At 34.3% G+C, this 22,649-nt stretch overlaps 1 protein-coding gene across 1 annotated transcript in view; it reads left to right on the plus strand.

Annotated features, from left to right (window-relative positions):
- Positions 1-16,934, plus strand: part of LOC142226290 (uncharacterized) — a 78,191-nt gene extending 61,257 nt beyond the window's left edge. Inside the window, exon 4 of the mRNA XM_075296209.1 lies at positions 13,952-16,934. Coding sequence (XP_075152324.1) covers positions 13,952-16,581 — 2,630 coding nt within the window. The 3' untranslated portion in view covers positions 16,582-16,934. The remainder of the gene's footprint in view (positions 1-13,951) is intronic.
- Positions 16,935-22,649: the final 5,715 nt, after the last annotated feature.

The raw sequence follows: 22,649 nt of genomic DNA on the forward strand, positions 1-22,649 counted from the left end.
ATTTTGATTGACTAAGGTCAACTTAGCTTTCATAATTCTGAAAAATTCTTCAAAATTAATTAATTAATTTGTCTAATTTGTGGACATTTTGCATCTTGACTACAAAGCAAAAAAGCGTTTAAAAATAGTAGATTTTTTTTTATATTAGAGAAATGCGTCTTCTATGCTAAGCAAAATGTACATTCGTATTTTAAATACATGAAATCTTTGACCTGACGACAATATTTTTTTCAGTGTGGATCATTGTTTTGGAATTCCTGGCGCGTTATTTTAAATTATGTTCATTATTTTCAATAGGTGCAGTCTGATTTCGGTCTATACACTCAAAAACCCGTGAACCTACCAGGAAGGAAAATGTTAGTTAATTTTTGAAAATGTAAACTAAACTGTTTGTTAACAGCCAACAACACAAAAATAAGTAAATATAGAAAATTTCAAACTCTGAGCGAAAAAAATTGAGTTCAAAATTGTACCAACGTCTTTAACGTCATACGATGTTAAAATAAAATATTTAGTAAATCTTTATGCTGTATTTGTGTATAATTTTGTACCCTATTTTAGTTAATGTCACTAACGTACGCAAACAATTATTAAAGTCAAGGAAAATGTCTCGAAACATAATAAGTCCATGAACTAAAATTGGGTTAAATTGGCTTTAGTGCCCTAAAGGGATCACTTTTTAGTGCAAATATGTTTTGACGTTATCTATGAAACCAAAAATATTGGAGTAATATGAATAATTAGACAACCTACATTATAGGACACGCAATTTACACAATATTAAGGACAAATTTCTTTAAAATAATGACATTTTAATTAAAAGAAAGTTTATAATCTATGCTTCAAACATTTTTATCATTAAATTTAGGACACAAATTTTGGAAATTCCTCCTTCGTCCTTCCGTTAAAGTCGTATGTTTTTCTAGTAATGCAAATTTTCTCAAATTTCCTTAAAGTAAGAAAAACGATTTTTGAGTTAAAGAAATCGCCTTTAAATTTATCTAAAATACTGAATCTTTAGATTTAAGATAAAAACGTTTCAAGCTAAGACTTATTTTAAATTTTAAACTGGCATTTGTTTATACATGAATACCTTTATAAATATATCTTTTTTGCCTAAAACTGTATCAAATAAAAAATTGTAGTTTTCTCATAAACAAAGTTAGAATTCTTTTGTTGCAATACTTTTTAGTAAATTCTCAAAAAAAACTTATAAACTTATATAGTCTTAAGAAATAATGTAAATATGATAGTACCACAATAAAAAAAAATCGTGAAAACAAAATAAAATTTCGATATATGAGATATGTATCCTAATTTTTATTTTATTGATACTAGATTTAAAACTAGAGGGGTCCCCAATATCTTTATTTTAAAACAGCCGCATCTTTGGCTCAGAATTAATACCAAACTCTTTAAGGGAGGTCAAAATATTTACATCCAAATAAACATTTTTTTGAGTGTATATAACAAGATATGATAATTTATACCGAGGTTTCTTATAACCGTCATGTTTTATTTAAAAATGCGAATAACTTTAACTTAATAATTAATAAAATAAAAACAAACGGTATGGTTCTTATTTCCGTCAATTTTGTACTTCGGATTGTTGATTTTATATATAGTAAAGTTGACTTTTAGTACCTAAATTATAATCGCCTTTAAAAAATAACCAGAAAGTTATATTGGTTGTAATTCCTGCAGGACATGCTCCTATGTCTTCTCCAGGAATAGACCTGATACCTAGTACATCTAGTATGTGCAAAGTAGGTGCCGCGCGAACTCACAAAACAATGACGATTTGATGATTTGGATATTTTGGCTAAAAATATTACTATGCTCATGCAAATGTGGATATATATACAGTGCTGTTGAAAACATTTGCAACTAGTCCTACCATGAACTTAATCTAAGTATATCTCCCATAATAATAATTTCTTTGTTTCGCTTCCACTTAACAAATAATCGTTATGGAGTGGTATTTCCAAATTCTAATTGGAAAAATGAATGGGCTGTTATTAAAAATTGATATTTCACGAAAGGTGAAGAATCGTATGATTCGACCTGTTCAAAACATTTGCAACTACCTAGAACCCTGTAATATTTTCTTCTTTAAGGGCCATTATTTTTTGTATTTTTAGCTGAAATAGTTATAAAATCCTATAAGAAGATGGATTAAATGTACAAAAATGCCATTGTAGGAGTATTGTTAAGTTCATTGCTTAATTTGGCCATAAACCGATCGCCATAGGCCTCTATGCTCTATTTTTTGAATAATTCGATAAAATTACCGGCAATAAGCATAATCAACATAATAAAAAGCAAAATATCGATGATTTTAAAATTGGGGTATCACAAAAATGCGTCTCGAGTTATAAACAGTGGATGCACCAAAACTGTACTCTGGGGTAGAAGACTACGCCAAAAGAAGATCATATAATCAAAAGAACTATGCAACAATACAATCAAATATCATCTAAAGAAGTCAGAAATTAAATTCAACTTGGTATATCTACCATAACTATCAGAGGTAGAGCATTAGAAGTCGGAGTGTCATTATACAAAAATGTCTAAAATCACTTATTTCATAGAAAACTACACCCAGAGAAGGAATATGGTCACCTCAAACATGTTTTAAGAGCAAAATGTTATTTTTGGGCGGTGACCATGTAACATGGTTTTCGCAACCATGTTATTTTCTCGAAAATCATGCATCTGATTTCGGCAAGCAGGTTATATTTGATGAGAAAATAACATTTTAGTGACGAACTTGTTACATGGTCACCATACAAAAATAACATTTTGCTCTTGAAATATGTTTGAGGTGATCATATTCCTTCTCTGCGTGTAGGTTAGCGCGCCTTCAATTTTCACAAAAATAACATAAATGGCCTCAGGAGCAGTGGATATGTGCTATATTTTCCCACGATTGAAAATTTAACTTGCATGTATCGGATGGTAGAAATTTAGTACGAAGGCTGCAAGGAAAGCCTTAATCCAAGAAATACAAAAAGTTACGTCAATCATGGTGAGGCCAATATTAGGGTCTGGGGGTATTTTTTGGACAAGTTATAGGCCCGATTTATAGAGTCGAGGGTATTGTGCTGTCGGAAGTCTACAAAAACATTTTGTCCCATGTGATATTGTCGTAAACATTCCGGGAAATGCCGTCTGCATGGATTATTCAGCGCGATCATGACCTCTAGTACACGTGTAACGTGGTAAAACAGTGGATTTCCGATGAAAAATTGCGGGTGCTTGACTAGCCTGTTCAGTCGCCTAAAGTAAAAGTCATAAAACAAGCTTTGGGAAGCTGTAAAACGACAAAATCGGTACGAAATTTTAAATCTATTTACGAAATCTATTTATGTATAGGATATCATTGACCATTTAATTCTAACCAATGGCAAAAAGTTGCGCAGAAGTAATCAAATGGCATGGCTATAGTATTAACTATTAACATTTATCGTTAAAAGTTACAACAACTTTAATTATTTTTAAATATATGTGACACTTAATATTAGTTGCAAATGTTTTGAACAGGCGAAAACTTTCATTTTAAACAAAAAATTATGAATTATAAAAAATATTTATCGTTAGTTCCGTTATTTCCTTGAGTCTTCAAAATTGACATAATAAGCAACAACATTGCATTAAAATTTTGGTTTTAATATTTTTATTTTCATTATAATTACGGTTTAATTTCAACAGAGAATTTGGTTGCAAATGTTTTGAACAGCTCTGTATATTAAAAAAATATAATTCCAAAATAGGCTAAGTGGACTTAGATATTTGGCTACCCAGTCCCATAACGCAACCTTTAAAATTTGGTTCTAACAAAAAAATATATATTTTCCACAAATCTTATCATAGACTTAGTCTATTATTGATTTGAAGGTACGAATGTAGGCAAGTGTTGTCATATTCTCATGTCCATGTGTATCTGTGTTGTTATGGGAAAATGCTATAATACATTACCCTGGTATATAAACTTCATTATCATAAGCATCATATTCATCCGAGTCAGCATCATCTCATTCATGATATTTTACCAACAGATGACATTGCCAAAGGCAATGGTTTGAAGTAGAGTTTCAAACCAACCAAAAAAAGAAACAAACAGTCGAGAGAGAAGAAACAAACTAAACAACGAAAACTAAAACGTGCAACATACCGAATATGTTGTTGATAAATTATTAGCTAAAAACCAGACAAATCGCTTTCCATTTTTGCATTAAACGATTAAGTAAGTGGTCGAGAAGTTAAAACCAATAACAAAAACACAAACATACATGAAAATATTGTATAAATATTGATAGAGAATTTCAAGGGGTATTTCAAGACGAATGGCACTCGTATGTATCGAGAAAAAGATCGTTTGCTCGCGCTTGAAAGTTCAAACGCTGTGTGAAAGGGGATATGTAACCAGAATTCAAGTTCGTGCCTTGAGTCTTTTGTTTTCGTTACTATTTGTTTTCTTTCCAACGATTAATTGGATTTAAAAACATTTGATAAAGGATCGCAATTTTAGTTGGAGTTTTTTCTTAAAACAAATTGGTAGATGATTTTTCTCAAGGGTTATTTCATACATTATTATCAGAAACAAATTGGAATTTATTGTACTGAGATAATGGTTGAATTACCAATATAAATTGTGTACTACAAAGGCATAATCTGGATATTGTCGGTTTCTTACAATATCTAACAATATTTCGTCGGTTTCTTACAATATCTAACAATAAAAAGTTTACTGAAATTAAAAAAAAATAAAAAAAACATACACATACACTCACGGAAATCAAAATTTCATACAATTCAGAGAGAAATCGAGCCTTGATGCTTAAAATTTAAATTGAGACTTTCATCTATACTTATCTTAGTATATCCCCCATATACTAAAATAAGTATAAGTCGAATGAAGATAGAGGAAGCACGCTCAAAATCAAACCCAGCTAACTGCACTCAAATCGATTACTTGACTTTGGCAAAGGAGAAGAAATATGCATGCAAATTTGCGACTATCAAAAACCTTTTTTCGGGAGGTTCAAGTGTAGTTCATTTTGGGTTGAGTGAATTACCCGAATTTATTCTGATAATTGGTTTTGCTGCAAGTAGAGGATGCTGATGAGGAATGTGGTAATTCCGAAACAGCTGTACGTCCAACCATCTTGCAGTCTATAGGGCTTTGTCCAAATAAATTTGACAAGAATACATATGCACTTATATGATCATGTTTTTCATATGTTCCGATATAAACAAAATGTGTTTCGAGCAGAAATTTTCAAACGCAATATATTTAAGTGCAAAAATGTAATGTTCATAAACTAGCATTAAATGTTTGGGACAAATATGTTAATATATTAGAATATATTATGTTTGGGACATAAATTGTTCATAAAAATTATATGTGTGAATGTAAACATACATAAAAATATACAAATTTCAAGTAAACATATACTCGTAGGTTGTGATATTTTATTCAGAGAGTGACAGAGAGAGATAGAGCATAGAGAAGGAAATAAAGATGGAAATCGGAGGGATTGACGAAGATATCAACATAACACAGCGAGAGAATCAAACTGCTTGCATTTTATGTCGTTTCGGAAAACTGTTTTATGAGTTCATTTGTTTTGGATACGAGCTTGGCTGTTAAAAAAGCTTCGCCAGGAATTTCATATGATCAAGTCTAAATATTATTTAATTTGAATATTGAAATGATTATTCGGAGTAAAGAGAATAGATATTCGGAACCAAGAGAATATACAATTGAAAAAAGAGCATGTGTTTTTGCATTGAACTGCATTTGATGTATGTTTGTTTATCATTTTGGCATTATGGACACAATTTTTTCCATGGTTCGTCAAAACAAATCGGAACGAACAAAAACAAATTAAAAAAAACAGTGGAAAATATATAAAAATAACAAAGAGATCTTCATAAAAAATAACTCTTAGAGTTGGGACAGTAAAATGAAAAAGTGGGAAACAGTGAAAAATTAATAATTAAGATGTATAAAAACAAAGTTTAGTTCCTCTTGAACCCACGATCCTTCGCATGCAAGGCGGACATGCTAAACTCTGCTCCACTTGGCCAACAAATGTATTTTTCTGTTAAATAATGTTTTGTTTGCATCGGCTCGTGGGCGCCGCAAACTATGCTATATAAATATAACTGTTTGGCTGCTTACGTTGCTTGTGCGTTGATGGCTATAACGATAATTGTCTATTGATGGCAATAACAGCTATGAAGCCCACACCCAGAGAAGGAATATGATCACCTCAAACATGTTTTAAGAGCAAAATGTTATTTTTGGGTGGTGACCATGTAACATGGTTTTCGCAACCATGTTATTTTCTCGGAAATCATGTATCTGATTTCGGCAAGCAGGTTATATTTGTCGAGAAAATTAAATTTTGGTGGCAAACATGTTACATGGTCACCATACAAAAATAACATTTTGCTCTTAAAACATGTTTGAGGTGATCATATTCCTTCTCTGCGTGCAGTGGATAGTGTGTTGGCTTACAAAATGTATGGTCCGCGGTTCGATTCTCTGTCCCGGTGAAATGTAAAATTTAAAAAATTTATAAATTTGAATAATTTCTTCCACATTATTTGTATTAGAGAGGTGCTAAGAACTAAAAAAGCCTCGTGCAAGTGAGAAAGATGTGAGGGAATATGCAATTAGACAAAAATATTTTTTTTTTGTTTTGAGCACAATCTTCTTTGGGAGAAAATTCGTCCAAGCATATAATACTTTTGGGTTCAAAATGCTTCCAAACATATACTATGTTCACATAAACCAAACATAATAATGTTTCGGCAACATCCAATAATATATGTCCTGCAAAATATGTTTGGAACATGTTAGAGAAGCGTTTTTTTTTTTTTTTTGATTTTTTTACGTGTAATTTTGCACAGAGAGTAAAATTACTGTATCTGCTAATTTTGATTGAAATCGGTTCAGATTTAGATATATATATATAAATATTCCATATATCTTTCACCCAATTTACACTCATATAAACACAGAGATCAAAGGTTTACACCGAATTAAATACTTGAAACTTTGCACAGAGAATAGAATTATGGTTCTGGATCTGCATGCCGAATTTGATTGAAATCGAGTCAGATTTAGATATAGCCGTGGTGCAATGGTTAGCATGCCCGTCTTGCATACACAAAGTCGTGGGTTCGCTTCCTGCTTCGACCTAACACCAAAGAGTTTTGCAGCGGTGGATTACCCCACCTCAGTAATGCTGGTGACATTTCTGAGGGTTTCAAAGCTTCTCAAAGTGGTTTCACTGCAATGTGGAACGCCGTTCGGACTCGGCTATAAAAAGGAGGTCCCTTGTCATTGAGCTTAACATGGAATCGGGCAGCACTCAGTGATAAGAGAGAAGTTCACCAATGGGGTACCACAATGGACTGAATAGTCTAAGTGAGTCTGATACATCGGGCTGCCACCTAACCTACCTAGATGTAGCTCCCCTATATATGTATTTCCGAATTGACAAAAATGGCCGAAATATCCACATTTTCTTTGTATAATCGCAACTGCTAAGTCGAAAACTTGTAAAAATTACACCAATTTTCCTATACTTCTGATACATATCTATCGACCAATAAACCATAAATACGCTTCTGCGAAATTGCCTAAAAATCGGTTCAGATTTAAATGTTTCCCTAATCTTTTTTAACTAACATCCCAAAAAAAAGGCGTCGCCAAAAAAGTAATGAAAATGTTCTTTTTGGATCCGGAAGTGGTGCAAAATTTACGCAGAAGCAATGAATTTAACATGGGCTTGTCATAGGATGGAAGTCCTCCATTTCAACAGCCGTTGCACCGAATTTGCATCACTTCTTTAGGTGTGATCCGAATTCTATGTTATAGATGTAAATTAAAAAATTCTGTGATATTTTGTCAAATAAATAATTTTTATAATTTTTTCCAATTTTTAATGGATTCTAACGCTTGTCGGAAACGTTTGACCTCAAATATTTAAAAAAAATGCACAATTTGTTCAGATTGGATTTAGCATTTTTTAAATTTAAATTTTTAAGTCTATAGATTTTGTAAAAGTCTGACAATTTTTGTCCAGATCGGGTCAAATTTTAATTTCTATGGGAACATAAACCTTTATATGTAGCAACCAACACATTTGAAATCGATGTGGATCTACAAAGTGGTGCATGGTATAATATAGTCGGCCCCGCCCGACTTTAGACTTTCTTTACTTTTTTTTATAATTTTTTGCTCACTTCAATGACATGAAAAAAACTTGTATACCAATGAAATACACTAAATTCGAAATTGGCTTAAAGTGGTTCAAATTATGTTAAAATTAGTAGATTTTATTTAAATTGTATTCATAAGTTTCTAAAATGAATTAATTAAATTGTGTATGCCTTCAACTTTGAATAAAGACATCATCATTTTTAATAAATCGCCTTCAATTTAACAAAAAGTATTAACTTATTTGTATCATGCTGTAATTAGTAAACGGTTTTAGTTAAAATGTTCTTAAATAAATTCCACATTTTCTTTCATGATGGGATTATCTTTGTTGGATACATAAAATCTCTTGTATTCGGATGAAAATGGGCTAGAAACCATAGTTTCTTTTTATGAAAAACAGAATAGGCTTTGCATTATAGCACGATAGTGCTAGGTCATATGCATTTTACTAATCTTCAATTTTTCATATACTACAATCAATAAATTTTTTACCATAAAATCAAACATCATTAGATAATAAAACGAAAGACTTAAGACACAAACTTTAATTTTTTTTGTAAATTTGCATGTAAATCAGGTTCGTCAACGCAAAAATTTGCAATTACATATTGGATTGCTGCAGGCAACAATTATAGGCTCCGATTACTTTTTTAAATGGATCAAAAATCATAACACACACACAGTCACACATACACTGGAATGGATCTAATCACAAAAACTGCATAAAACTAAAAACGAAAACAAAACTTTTGCAAGTAATCGAAAACAAGTTGCAAATACTGACACCACCACCACTATAACGTCATTCAGCTGTTAAATCAATATAATTTGTCTAAGCCAGACACTCCTCAGACCATGGCCAGACGACGATGATGATGACGACGTCAACAACGACAACACTACAAGATCAACAGAAGCTAATATCAATGCAAACTCGGCTGGATAGTGGATGGATGTTAGTTTGTTATGGTAGCAAATCCAAACAAACGCCAACACTTCCACCACCAGTTCAACAATCCAAATAATAAATACAGCAACAAGAACCCAACGACTCCAGTCCAAATGGAGTCCGCTGTGCAATGTCGTGCAATGACAGTGCAACAAGCTAACACAAACTATCTTCGAACGTATCTCTGAGTGAGAGACGACTGACTGACATCACAAACTCAGTACGAGTACGGGAAGGTGGTAATACTGTTGGTGCTAGTGGCAGTGGTGCTGGTGGTGTCGTAGTAATCTTCTCTCTCGAAGACCACAATGTGATGATGATCGCATTGGCGCGATTTTTGGTCAACATTTGTTAACACTTTAACAAGTTATGATTTAAGATAAACTAACATCCAAAATGCATCTACATAAATATACAAACAGATGTGTTGCTACACCTTACACATGTATCCATTAACCACATATGAATTCATCGCTGTTAACTTGCCGGCCAATCTGTCAGACGGACAAACTAGATAGTTGGCTGGATAGTGTTTGCTATAGGAATATCAATAAAAAAATTGAATGCATATTATTGCATAGTAGGTGCAAAACTCATGCATCCAAATGGTGGCTTTGACACGACACACTACTTATGTCAAGTCCAACTGAAGCTAGATAGGCTTCAAATGTTTTTCTTTAGCTTACTTGAGTCATATGAACTTGAAGTTTAGTACAACGATGCGTGCACCAGCAGTTTTGTGAAACTATTAAGACCTGTCTGAGAGTAAAAGAATCAAAATACTACAGTGGTAGAAAAAGCATATAAATGGAGATTATGACAACAAGCTACACGACAAAAACATAATTATTTCCACCCAAAGGAAATTTTAGACAAACAAATATCGTTTACCATTTGCTTTTCGCTGTAAGGAAGTTTATTTGGAAGAAAAGTTCTGATTTTTGTGATAAACCTTGACTTTTTACAGAATGTAAAAACAATTTTATATTTTTTTTTTTTTTATTTTCTTGCTACTTGCTTTTCCTCATATATTTCTCACTTCCAATTGGTTTATTTACTTCTCAGCACATTTTTCTGTAATACAAACAATGTAGAAGAAATTTTTAGAATTTATACATTTTTTAAATTTTACCTTTGTTCAGACGGTGAATCGAGCCCCGGACCATTCAGTTTCTAAGTCATTGGGCCATGTAGTTCTTATTGCCATCAACAGACAATTATCACTATAACTACACGAACGAAACAGACTGCTTTTCATATGTTTGGGTGTAAAATTTATATGTTTGGAACTCAAATTTGTAACACAATATTGGCTTAAAATTTTGAGGATTTAGGATCTTTGGTTTAAAGTTTTTGGGAATTAAGAAAATATTGTTTTACACTGAAATATATATAATTTGGATTTTTAAACCAACAGTTGTTTGTACATGAATTTCTTTATTAATATAGGTCTATATCATAATTTTAATTTTATTGATCCTAGATTTAAAGCCAGTTAGGTCACTAAAAAATGCCTTTATTTTAAATAAACCACATCTTTGGCTTGGAATCAATTCCAAAAACCCTAAGGGAAGGTCAAAATCCTGGGATCAAGTAAACGCCTTTTTGAATGCGGGTCCGAACGACGGAGAACCTTTGAAACACCTAGAAATGTCACTGAAAGAGAAAAATCCACCGTTGAATAACTAGTAGGAGTTTGGTCGAAATTAGAATTAAACAAGTATATATGACCGTAAGTTCGGCCAGGCCGAATCTTATGTACCCTCCACCATGGATTGCGTAGAAACTTCTACGAAAGAGTGTCATCCACAATCGAATTACTTGGGTTGTGGTATCTTAAAACTTCTTAACATCGTTTTCTAAATTGTGGTACGTGGTAGAGAGCCAGAATTGAAATATGGGGGTCGTTTATATGGGGGCTATATACAATTATGAACTTGATATGGACCAATTTTTGTGTGATTGGGGATCGATTTATCTGAGGGCTATGTATAACTATAGACCGATATGGACCTAGTTGGGCATGGTTTTTAACAGCCATATAATAGCACAATGATGTCATATCTGGGGATCGGTTTATATGGGGGCTATATATAATTATGGACCGATTTCGACCAACTTTTGCATAGTTGTTACAGACCATGTACCAAATTTCAGCCGGATCGGATGAAATTTGCTTCTCTTAGAGGCTCCGCAAGCCAAATCGGGGTATTGGTTTATATGGGGGCTATATATAATTATTGACCGATGTGGACCAATTTTTGCATAGTTGGTAGAGACCATATTTTTACACCATGTACCAAATTTCAGCCGGGTCGGATGAAATTTGCTTCTCTTTGAGGCTCCGCAACCCAAATCTGGGGATCGGTTTATATGGGCGATATATAATTATGGACCGATGTGGACTAATTTTTGCACGGTTGTTAGAGACCATATACCAATACCATGTACCAAATTTCAGCCGGATCGGATGCAATTTGCTTCTCTTTGAGGCTTCGCAAGCCAAATCTGGAGATCGGTTTATATGGGGGCTATATATAATTATGGACTGATATAAACCAATTCCTGCATGGTTGTTGGATATCATATACTACCACCACGTACCAAATTTCAACCAGATCGGATGAAATTTGCTTCTCTTTGAGGCACCGCAAGCCAAATCTGGGGATCGGTTTATATGGGGGCTATATATAATTATGGACCGATGTGGACCAATTTTTGCACGATTGTTAGAGACCATATACCAACACCATGTACCAAATTTCAGCCGGATCGGATGAAATATGCTTCTCTTAGAGGCTCCACAAGCCAAATCTGGGGATCGGTTTATATGGGGGCTATATATAATTATGGACCGATGTGGACCAATTTTTACATGGTTGTTAGAGACCATATGCCAACACCATGTACCAAATTTCAGCCGAATCGGATCAAATTTGCTTCTCTTAGAGTCCCCACAAGCCAAATTTGGGGGGTCGGTTTATATGGGGGCTATATATAATTATGGACTGATATAAACCAATTCCTGCATGGTTGTTGGATATCATATACTAACATCACGTACCAAATTTCAACCGATTCGGATGAATTTTGCTTCTCCAAAAGGCACCAGAGGTCAAATCTGGGGATCGGTTTATATGGGGGATATATATATTTATGGACTGATATGAACCAATTCCTGCATGGTTGTTGGATATCATATACTAACATCACGTACCAAATCTCAACCTATTCGGATGAATTTTGCTCTTCCAAGGGGCTCTGGAGGTCAAATCTGGGGATCGGTTTATATGGGGCCTATATATAATTATTGACCCATGTGGACCAATTTTTGCATAGTTGTTAGAGACCATATTCTTACACCATGTACCAAATTTCATCTGGGTCGGATGACATTTGCTTCTCTTACAGGCTCCGCAAGCCATATCGGGGAATTGGTTTGTATGGGGGCTATATATAATTATTGACCGATGTAGACCAATTTTTGCATAGTTGTTAGAGACCATATTTTTACACCATGTACCAAATTTCAGCCGAATCAGATGAAATTTGCTTCTCTTAGAGTCCCCGCAAGCCAAATTTGGGGGTCCGTTTATATGGGGACTATACGTAAAAGTGGATATGGCCCATTTTCAATACCATCCGACCTACATCAATAACAACTACTTGTGCCGAGTTTCAAGTCGATAGCTTGTTTCGTTCGGAAGTTAGCGTGATTTCAACAGACGGACGGACATGCTAAGATCGACTCAGAATTTCACCACGACCCAGAATATATATACTTTATGGGATCTTAGAGCAATATTTCGATGTGTTACAAACGGAATTACAAAGTTAATATACCCCCATCCTATGGTGGAGGGTATAAAATAAAAAAAATAATAATTTTACGTTTTTTTTGTTTTCAAAATACATAACCAAATTTCTTACTTTTTGATTAGGGTTTTTTCCGGGGATCCCGGGAATTCCCTGGAGGTCCCTTGTCATTGAGCTTAATATGGAATCGGGCAGCACTCATTGATAAGAGAGAAGTTCACTACTGTGGTATCACAATTGACTGAATAGTCTAAGTGAGCCTGATACATTGGGCTGCCACCTAACTTACCTAATATCTCATGTTGAATATAGTATTCTCTAAAAACTCTATTTGTAATTTTTGTACTAGAAAATATTTTTTATAATTTTTTTGCTGATGTATGTTAAGATGTTATGATATAAGAAAATACATTGTTAGGTTTCCACATAGCGTCTTAGAATCTTAGCCTTAGGATATTTCTAATTTTATACAATATCTGCAGCCAAATCAAAAGAAGTTTTCCCTTAAGCAGGATTGCATACGCGGATATGGAAAAAGTCTGCAATAAAACTCTAATTTTGATGTGATTCACTATTTGTCTTACTTATCTTATATTACTGGAGAACCACCACCAAAACTCATCCCAAATATCATCACAATATGTCTCTCTTGAAAACACTGTATTACTATAAGGAAGTACTGATGATATGAGCACATTTTGTAAACAATCCTGTTTTAAAGCTTCTCATGTTACTGCTCTGCATCACTTAACCACATAAGTGCTGCTTTAGTTTTCCAAGCCAATAAAATTGGCAATTACAACACGCTTGTAATAATCATCAAAAACACATGTTCAAATTATGATTTTCTCGCCCCTCCCCTCCACCCCTTGAAAAGCTCTACGACAACATATCATATTTCTATGAAATAATAATGTGGTTTCTTTCTTTCTTTGGTTTTATTTCAGTGCGCAACTTTAGTCCCCGCATGGATTATAACAGCAATGAATGGCGCCCCGTGGGTCGTGGAGATCCATTGAAGAATGATCCAACTTTTGATTATAGTCCACCCACTTTGGATAGGGTACGTTATTGGGCGGATCCGGATAAGGATAAAGAAAAATTCGATGAAGCAACAGCGAATATATTGGATGCCAAGTTGAAAAAAGCCAATCCTGGTAAAAATGAGATTCTGTTATTAGGTGTCACTGGAGATCGAATCAGAGGAGGAATGGGCTCAACATCAAGTGTTCAGCATCCCCAAGGTCCACATATGATGAAAAATGCCAAAGGTGAAACGCCATTATTGCAACCCAAGTATACATCGATAAGACGTAGTTACTACTCACATCAATTGCCCACCCATCTTATGCCTCCACCAATGCAACCGGCCATGCCCATGATGCAGGCAACACAGCAGCAACCGCAATCTGCACAATCGCAATCACAAAATGGAGGTCATATGATGAAGCCGTCACATGCGGATTATAGACATAATATGCCCATAATGTCCCCACATCATTCGCATATGAGTTCTTCACCATTGGCCCCAGGTATGAATGCAGGTCATTCGAAACCATACCACCATATAACAGCTACATCATCTCAACCCTGGATGCATTCACCCAATCCTGTCTCTTCTTCTATGGTGACAGCAATGCCTTCGTCCCTACATCATATGAAACCATCCGGAATGAATCAACCAAATCAACATTTTGTCCATAGTCCATCACATGGTCATCAGCCATCGTCAGATACACATCACCATGAGTCCATGAAGTATTTGACATATACCAGGCCAAGTATGACGACTACCAGTCATCATTCAATGACTGGAGGAAGTCATGATTATTATTCACCGAATTCGATTAGAGGATCTATGGGAGTACAAAAAACATCTTCCAGTTCTCGTAAACCATGGATTCATGATTTGTTGCAGAAAGAGTTCATTAAAAGCGCGAAACCTACTGCAGCACCCAATTCTTTGTATCACAGTGAGGCAGTACCAGTAAGGTCTCAACCACAAACGGAAACACATTTTGAAGCAATGATCCAACCAGCCAAGACATATACCATACACCAGAGTATTAATTATTCGCCGGTGACTTTTGTGACCACTAGTACTCCCAGCAGTACAACAGTCATTCCCACTACCAGTTCCACCACAAGCACAACCCAGACACCCATTTTTGTAACAGCTAGCAGTAGTAGTACTACCAGTACTACCTATCATACCACACCCTCTCCAATATTCTTTACACATACCACAACAACTCCCGCACCCAAGACTACAACCACTCTGAGTCCAACACGATTACTGATTCCGAATACTAGCAATCTAGCTTATCGACCCACAGTGGCCCCTATTAAAATGACTACTGATTCTTTGTTCTCACACTATAATCAACCTGAGAAACCCTTACGTGGACCCATGTATTTAATTATTGAAGGTCATTCAAAGGTTAAGACTTATGGCAAAGATGAATTGGATCCTCATAAACCGAAAATAGTTCCGGTTATATCAAGTCGCGAACCTGTGGTACGCAGAGCAGATCCTAATGAAAAGCGAGGAACACCAGAAACTTTTGAGGTTAAACATCTGCATACAAAAACCACCCAACCCATGGAAAAGGTAACAGAGAGTACTCCAAAAATGACAGTAAAGACAACCACAACAACAACAACTAAGAAACCGGTGACGAGTACCACAGCAAAAGCACCTAGCTCAAGTTCCAAGCCGCTAACAACCAAGAAACCACAAACAGCTATGGCCAAGAAAGTGGAATCATCAACAGTTAGTAGTCCCAAGAAAGTAGAGAGCACAACCACCAAACCTATTCCAAAGTTAAGTGTGACGACCACTACCTTAAAACCGACTAAAGCAATGGTCACAACAAAAGCAACAACAACGACAACAACTACAATAAAACCCAAAATCGATAAAATTCCCGCCAAAACTCCAGTAAAAGGTGAAAAGCTCGGTTCGAATAATGTGAACACTCTAAATACCCAAGAGAAACCTAGCCAGGGACATCAAACAGAGCCCCCAACAGCTATGCAAGGATTTTTAAATCTTTTAGGTTCCTCTTTGGATTCTTTCCTCAAGGAAGATATAGATAAGCAGAATAATACAATCCCGGCGATTCCCTCAAATGGGACCACCAAATTGAAATCTATCACTATGCAAACTCAGCCTCAAATCGAAGCTCGTGTTAGTACTAAATTGCAAGCCATCAAGGCCATTGATTATGACGATGATGATTCCAAATTCTTCACAACTACCACAGAGTATCTTCCACGTGAAACCAGACAAATATTCGATTATGATCAATTACCGGAGTCTCGGGTTACCCCCTCAGATAAGGACTACAAAAACTATGAGGAAGAAGATGATCTATCAACATTTGGCTTCGATGATGAATATGATGAGGACGAGGAGGGGGACAACCACCAATTTCTTAAACGCATTGATGCTTTGGTAAATAGCTCCGAAGATCTGGATGACTTGGATACAGATACATTAACCGATTTATCTGAAGATAATTTAGAAATTCTAGATTTGGCCCGTCGACAACAGCGAAAGACGACGAAGGCGTAACCTTTCCTATTTATAAGGAGTTATATTTAATGTGTTCTTATAGCTGGCTAGTATTTCGTATTTACTGTTCTATACCAAAATTTTCGAAATCATCCCTTTAAACCTAGTGGCCTCAAAGTAATGACTTTTTTGTTTGTCGATTTACTCTGCCCCTTCTCATATGATTCCTTTAAGTGTATATATAGCGAAAAATTCTATTTAAAAGAAACTTATTGTTATCCCTTTCTCTTCAACAATCAATCAATACCCTTGTCATTTTATATATGTAGGAGATGATTTTAGTAATTAAGTAATTATAGATCACAATTATTTATGTGATTATTTAAGAAAAATCTATTTATTGATTTAGTTGTTTAAGTGTAAATTATTGAAATAAAAATCTATTTATTAAAAAAATTGTTTTGGCGAAATAGTTTTTAATGCGTAAGTAGTTGTCGGTCGTACCAGTTACAATTTTTATACCCACCACTATAGGATGGTGATAAGTTTGCCATTCCGTTTGTAACACATCGGAATATCCATTTCCGACTATATAAACCATATAGAGTCGCTAATCAGGGTGAAATTCAAAGACGATCTAACTATGTCCGTCTGTCTGTCTGTAATAATCACGCTACATCCATTCCTTTTACCAGTTCCATCACTAGCACAACACAGGCACCCATTTTCGTAACAGCCAGTAATAATAGTAGTATGTGTCCCAGTGTCGAACCCATGACCTTGTGTATGCAAAGCGGGCATGCTAACTATTGCACGGTGGCTCCCAATAATGTACCTATCGTGTTAAAAAAATTGCATAAATTCGTCTTTTGTCTACATCAGAGCTTCCCAAAAAAACTGTTTCGATTTCGTTGCGCCCCCAACCAAAAACAAATTTTGTTTAACCAAATAATCTGAAAACAAGTATATACGGCCGTAAGTTCAGCCAAGCCGAAGCTGTACCCCTCTCCCTGGATTGCGTAGAAGCTTCTACTGAAGACTGTCATCCACAATCGAATTACTTGGGTTGCGGTAATATAATATAATTAAGTTTGTAATGTATATAATTAACGGCCATTTTCATGTAGCTCCGTTAGGCTTTAACTGTCAGTTAACAGAAAGTAAATTGCAAATATCTTCTCTCCAGTTAACTTTAACTGAAAAATTTTCGTCAGTTAAGTTCCTAACTGGCATATGGAATATATATATGCAAGATGACAGCTTCGTCCATAATACGGTTTAAAAGTTGGTTAGTTAACGGAACACTAACGGAGCTTTATGAAAATGGGGGTAAGTTTGACAAAATTTTCTATAGAAATAAAATTTTGACAAAAGTTTCTATAGAAATAAAATTTTGACAAAATAAAATTTTGACACATTATCGATAGAAATAAAATTTTGACAAAATTTTCTATAGAAATAAAATGTTGACAAGATTTTCAATTAAAATTTTAACAACATTCTCTATAGAATTAAAATTTTGCCAAATTTTCTATAGAAATAAAATTTGACAAAATTTTGTTAGGAATAAAATTTTGACAAAATTTCCTATAGAAATAAAATTTTGACAAAATTTGCTATAGAAATACAATTTTGGTAGATTATTTTTGGCTCGAGTGGCAACCATGATTATGAACCGATATGGACCAATTTTTGTGTGATTGGGGATCGGCTATATATAACTATAGACCGATATGGACCAATTTTGGCATGGTTATTAGCGGCTATATACTAACACCACGTTCCACATTTCAACCGGATCAGATGAGCCAAGAGGCTCCGGAGATCAAATCTGGGGAACGGTTTATATGGGGGCTATATATAATTATGGACCGATATGGACCAATTTTTGCATGGTTGTTAGAGACCATATCGGATGAATTTTGATCCTCCAAGAGGTTCCGGAGGTCAAATCTGGGGATCGATTTATATGGGGGCTATATATAATTATGGACCGATATGGACCAATTCTTGCGTGTTTGTTAGAGACCATATACTAACACCACGTACCAAATTTCAACCGGATCGGATGGATTTTGTTCCTGCCTCCGAGGTCAAATATGGGGATCGGTTTATATGGGGACTATATATAATTATGGACCGGTGTGGACCAATTTTTGCATGGTTGTTAGAGACCATATACTTACACCACGTACCAAATTTCAAACGGATCGGATGAAATTTACTTCTTTTAGAGGATCCGCAATCCAAATCTGGGGATCGGTTTATATGGGGGCTATATATAATTACGGACCGATATGGACCAATTTTTGCATGGTTGTTAGAGACCATATACTTACACCATGTACCAAATTTCAGCCAGATCGGATGAAATATGCTACTCTTAGAGGCTCCGCAAGCCAAATCTGGGGGTCCGTTTATATGAGGGCTATACGTAAAAATGGACCGATATGGTCCAATTGCAATACCATCCGACCTACTTGTGCCAAGTTTGAAGTCGATAGCTTGTTTCGTTCGGAAATTAGCGTGATTTCAACAGACGGACGGACGGACATGCTTAGTCGAATCAGAATTTCACCACGACCCAGAATATATATACTTATGGGGTCTTAGAGCAATATTTCGATGTGTTACAAACGGAATAACAAAGTTAATATACCCCTATGGTGGAGTGTATAAAAATGTTAACAAAACCTAAAAATATGATTAATAATTATTAAAAATAATTAAGAATAAGAATGTTAACGAATATTAATATAAAAGAGTTTATCAATTAGATGGAAATTTGGCAATTGTCCTGTTCATAAGCTAGTTTTTTAATATTTGGTACTATTACTGATAAAGTACATCTCAAATCAGTTTTAACATTTAGGTATTTTATATTTTGACTGTAGGTCTAAAAGTGATGAAAATTGTATCAAAATTTTGAAAATGTGTTTTGTCTTCACACATTTAAAAAAAAGTGGGTACTATTTCTGATATTTTAGTAAGAAATTTAGCAAATAATGGTAGTGAACGACTAATAATGGAAAACCTACACCAAATTATGATATTGCATGTAACTTCTACTCTTTTCTCACTGTGTTTATAAATGAACATTTCGAAATGTACGAATGGTACGTTCTTTTGTAGTATATTATTTATGTTTTGTTGAGCTTATATATTTGTGTTGTTTTAACAAATTCAATGATACAAAATCTGCTCAACCAAAAAAGACACTGCGCCCCACCCTTGGAACCTCGTGGTGCCCCCTAGGGGGCGCGCCCCTCCATTTGGTAAGGGCTGGTATATATGTACGAAGATATCAATATAGCTCCTATATAAACCGATTAGGGTGTCGAAAACCGACACCGGTTAACCGGATTCAATTATAAAAACCGAAACCGGATTGTTAAAAAATTTACATTTTCGATTACCCGCAAAAACCGGGTTTTAACCATCGGTTAACAAGTTTTCTTTTTTTTTTTTTTTGTTTGAATGAAATTTCTATCTACTTTGTCATATTTTTCCGAAAGCCGATTTTTTTGTAGAGAGATATTGTAGTTGATAAACAACTGATTACTTGCAACACTTTTTCACCTAGTAGCACAAAATAATCTTTTACTACAGCATTCGACTATTTCGCATATTTTCCTTCGGAATGAAATTTTAGTCAAATATAATTCCACTTTGTTATAAAGCGCTTTCTTTAAGAGAAAATAATCCCGAATTAGAAGCGTTGTGACAATTGTCCGAATTTTAGTTCGGCATATATAAGTAATCGAGCATTTTCGTTGGCATGCTTCACAAAAATATTGTTTGCAAAGGGAATATCTTAAAGGCATTTAATTTTTCACAATCACAATGGAAGTACAGCATGAATTAATCCTTAATTTATTTGTCCATTTTATATGTCCATTTTAATTATTTACCTGTTTTGAAGAAAGTGAGTGTTTAAAACTCATTTTCACAAAAAATTTTTTGTTTTAACCTGTTAACCGGCTTTGGGCAAAATAAAAAACCGAAACAAAGTTTTTCAAAAAATTTGGGTTTTTGTATAAACTGAAAAAAAGGTTATTTGGACACTCTAAAACCGATCTCCTTAAAATTACAAATCTAGATATATTTTAGGTCCATAAAAAATATGCCAATTTCGTTATGAAATGAAAGTTAATTTAATACAATATGAACGAAAACTCCTGTGTTCAAAATGTACTCAAAAAATTAAATTGATTGGTAGCCCTACTTATGGTATTGAAAATGATTAAAAAATTATCATATTAAAGAGGATTTCCATTATTTCAGAAGTACCAAAGAAATCCATCCATCTCTGCTTTATTACAGTCCGACCGAATTCTTCAGCGTTTAACCCCAACCACTTCACCAATTTTTGCTAAATCATTCCATAGAGGAATGACGACCGATATATTATAGAAGACAGCAAAAGTATTTGTTTGTTAAAAAATTAAATGGATGGCATAAAAAACAGAATTGGTCTCACGTAAAACTTTTTCTTACCATGAACAGAAAATGAAGCCAACCCATTTATGTCGGCGACGGCTGACACTAAATTTTGAAGTTATACGAGTGTAATGAGATTAGTTGTACAACAAATCGTAAAATCAATTGTACCCCAGCAAAAAAATATGGAAGTTCTTCTAAAGGCACAACTTTAAAAGCACTTCCAAAAATGTCCACCCAAATATGCTCTTCATTTTAACTTCACAGGAAGTTATTTTAATTCAATTTTTTATAACTTGCTTTTTTCATTTTTTAATGGGTAATTTTAACCTTTTTCTTTAAAAAAAAAGGTTAAAAACTGAGTAAGAATTTATAAAATGGTACAAATAGTTGAAATTTTCTCGAAAAAACTTCTAAATACATTCTAGAAAAATTGCGAGTTTTTGAAAATAGTTGATGTCAAATGTTTCAGACAAGAGTTAAAATGCATATAAAATCATCAGAAGTTATAATTTCTTTTTTATTTGACAAAATATCACAATATTTTTTTTATAATTCACATCTAAAACACTGAATTGGGATCAGACCTTGAGATGTGATGCAAATTCAGTGCAACGGCTGTTGAAATGGTGGACATCCGTCCTATGACAAGCCCATGTTAAATTCATCGCTTCTGCGCCAATTTTGCACCACTTCCGGATCCAAAAAGTCCATTTTCACCACTTTTTTGGTGACGCTTTTTTTGCTGGGACGTTTCATTCAAATTCTCCGAGCTAAATTTTTGCAAAATTATAATTGATTGATTGTGAGTGGGAAGTTCAACATGTTGGCAAAAAATTCAACAATTATTTATAAGTTTTTCTGATATAAATCAATATTTTTGATTAAATGGCGACTAAATTGAAGTCGAGATGAGTCGAAATATTCGGCGGCAGCGTCGACTGGCAAAATATAGCTAAACACAACACTAAGTTACTCAGGGCCGACCGAATACACATGCTTAAAAAAAAACTTGTAGCATATTTGTAGGAGTAATAAAAAAATTCTATCATGGGTTTGAAACCTTGCTAAATACACTAAGCAACTGAGAGATATTGAATGCGAATGTTGTATTACAAAATATTTTGAAGATATATTTTCATTGCGAGTATACATCACAAAAATTTGAAACTAGTGGAAACAAATTACTTAGCAACCCCACAATAGAGATTTCTTGGATATGAAAGCATTTTAATCACAAGATAGTTTATAATATTTGAAGTACGCACAATTAACATATGTTAATGTAATGGTGTTTCCTTTTCTTGTAAAAAATACGCATTTTTTGCAGGTAAAAGTGCGAAAAGGATTCGAATTCTGTTGTGAAAATAGTGCCAGGCATAGAGGCAAATTGCGGGCATTTTCAGCACTGCCGGCAAATGAGAGCTGCGATTGCCCTGTTTGCTCTTTTGAATTCTTTTCTACTCACTGAAATGATAGCATGTTTTTAGATTACTGGCAACATTTTTAAAATCGGCATTCTGTACAGACAAAACGAAGGCAAAGCAAGTGCTTTTTTCAGTAAAGAAAATCCATTCATGATTTAAAGAAGTATTCTTCAATTTATCTCAGATTTCCAATCTTTGAATTAAAGATAAGATCACACTTTATTTTATTTATCCCTGCAGAGAATTTTTTCTGATTCAAGC

The sequence above is a fragment of the Haematobia irritans genome, chromosome 2, assembly GCF_050003625.1.
Source record: "Haematobia irritans isolate KBUSLIRL chromosome 2, ASM5000362v1, whole genome shotgun sequence".
Taxonomy (NCBI): Eukaryota; Metazoa; Arthropoda; class Insecta; order Diptera; family Muscidae; genus Haematobia; species Haematobia irritans.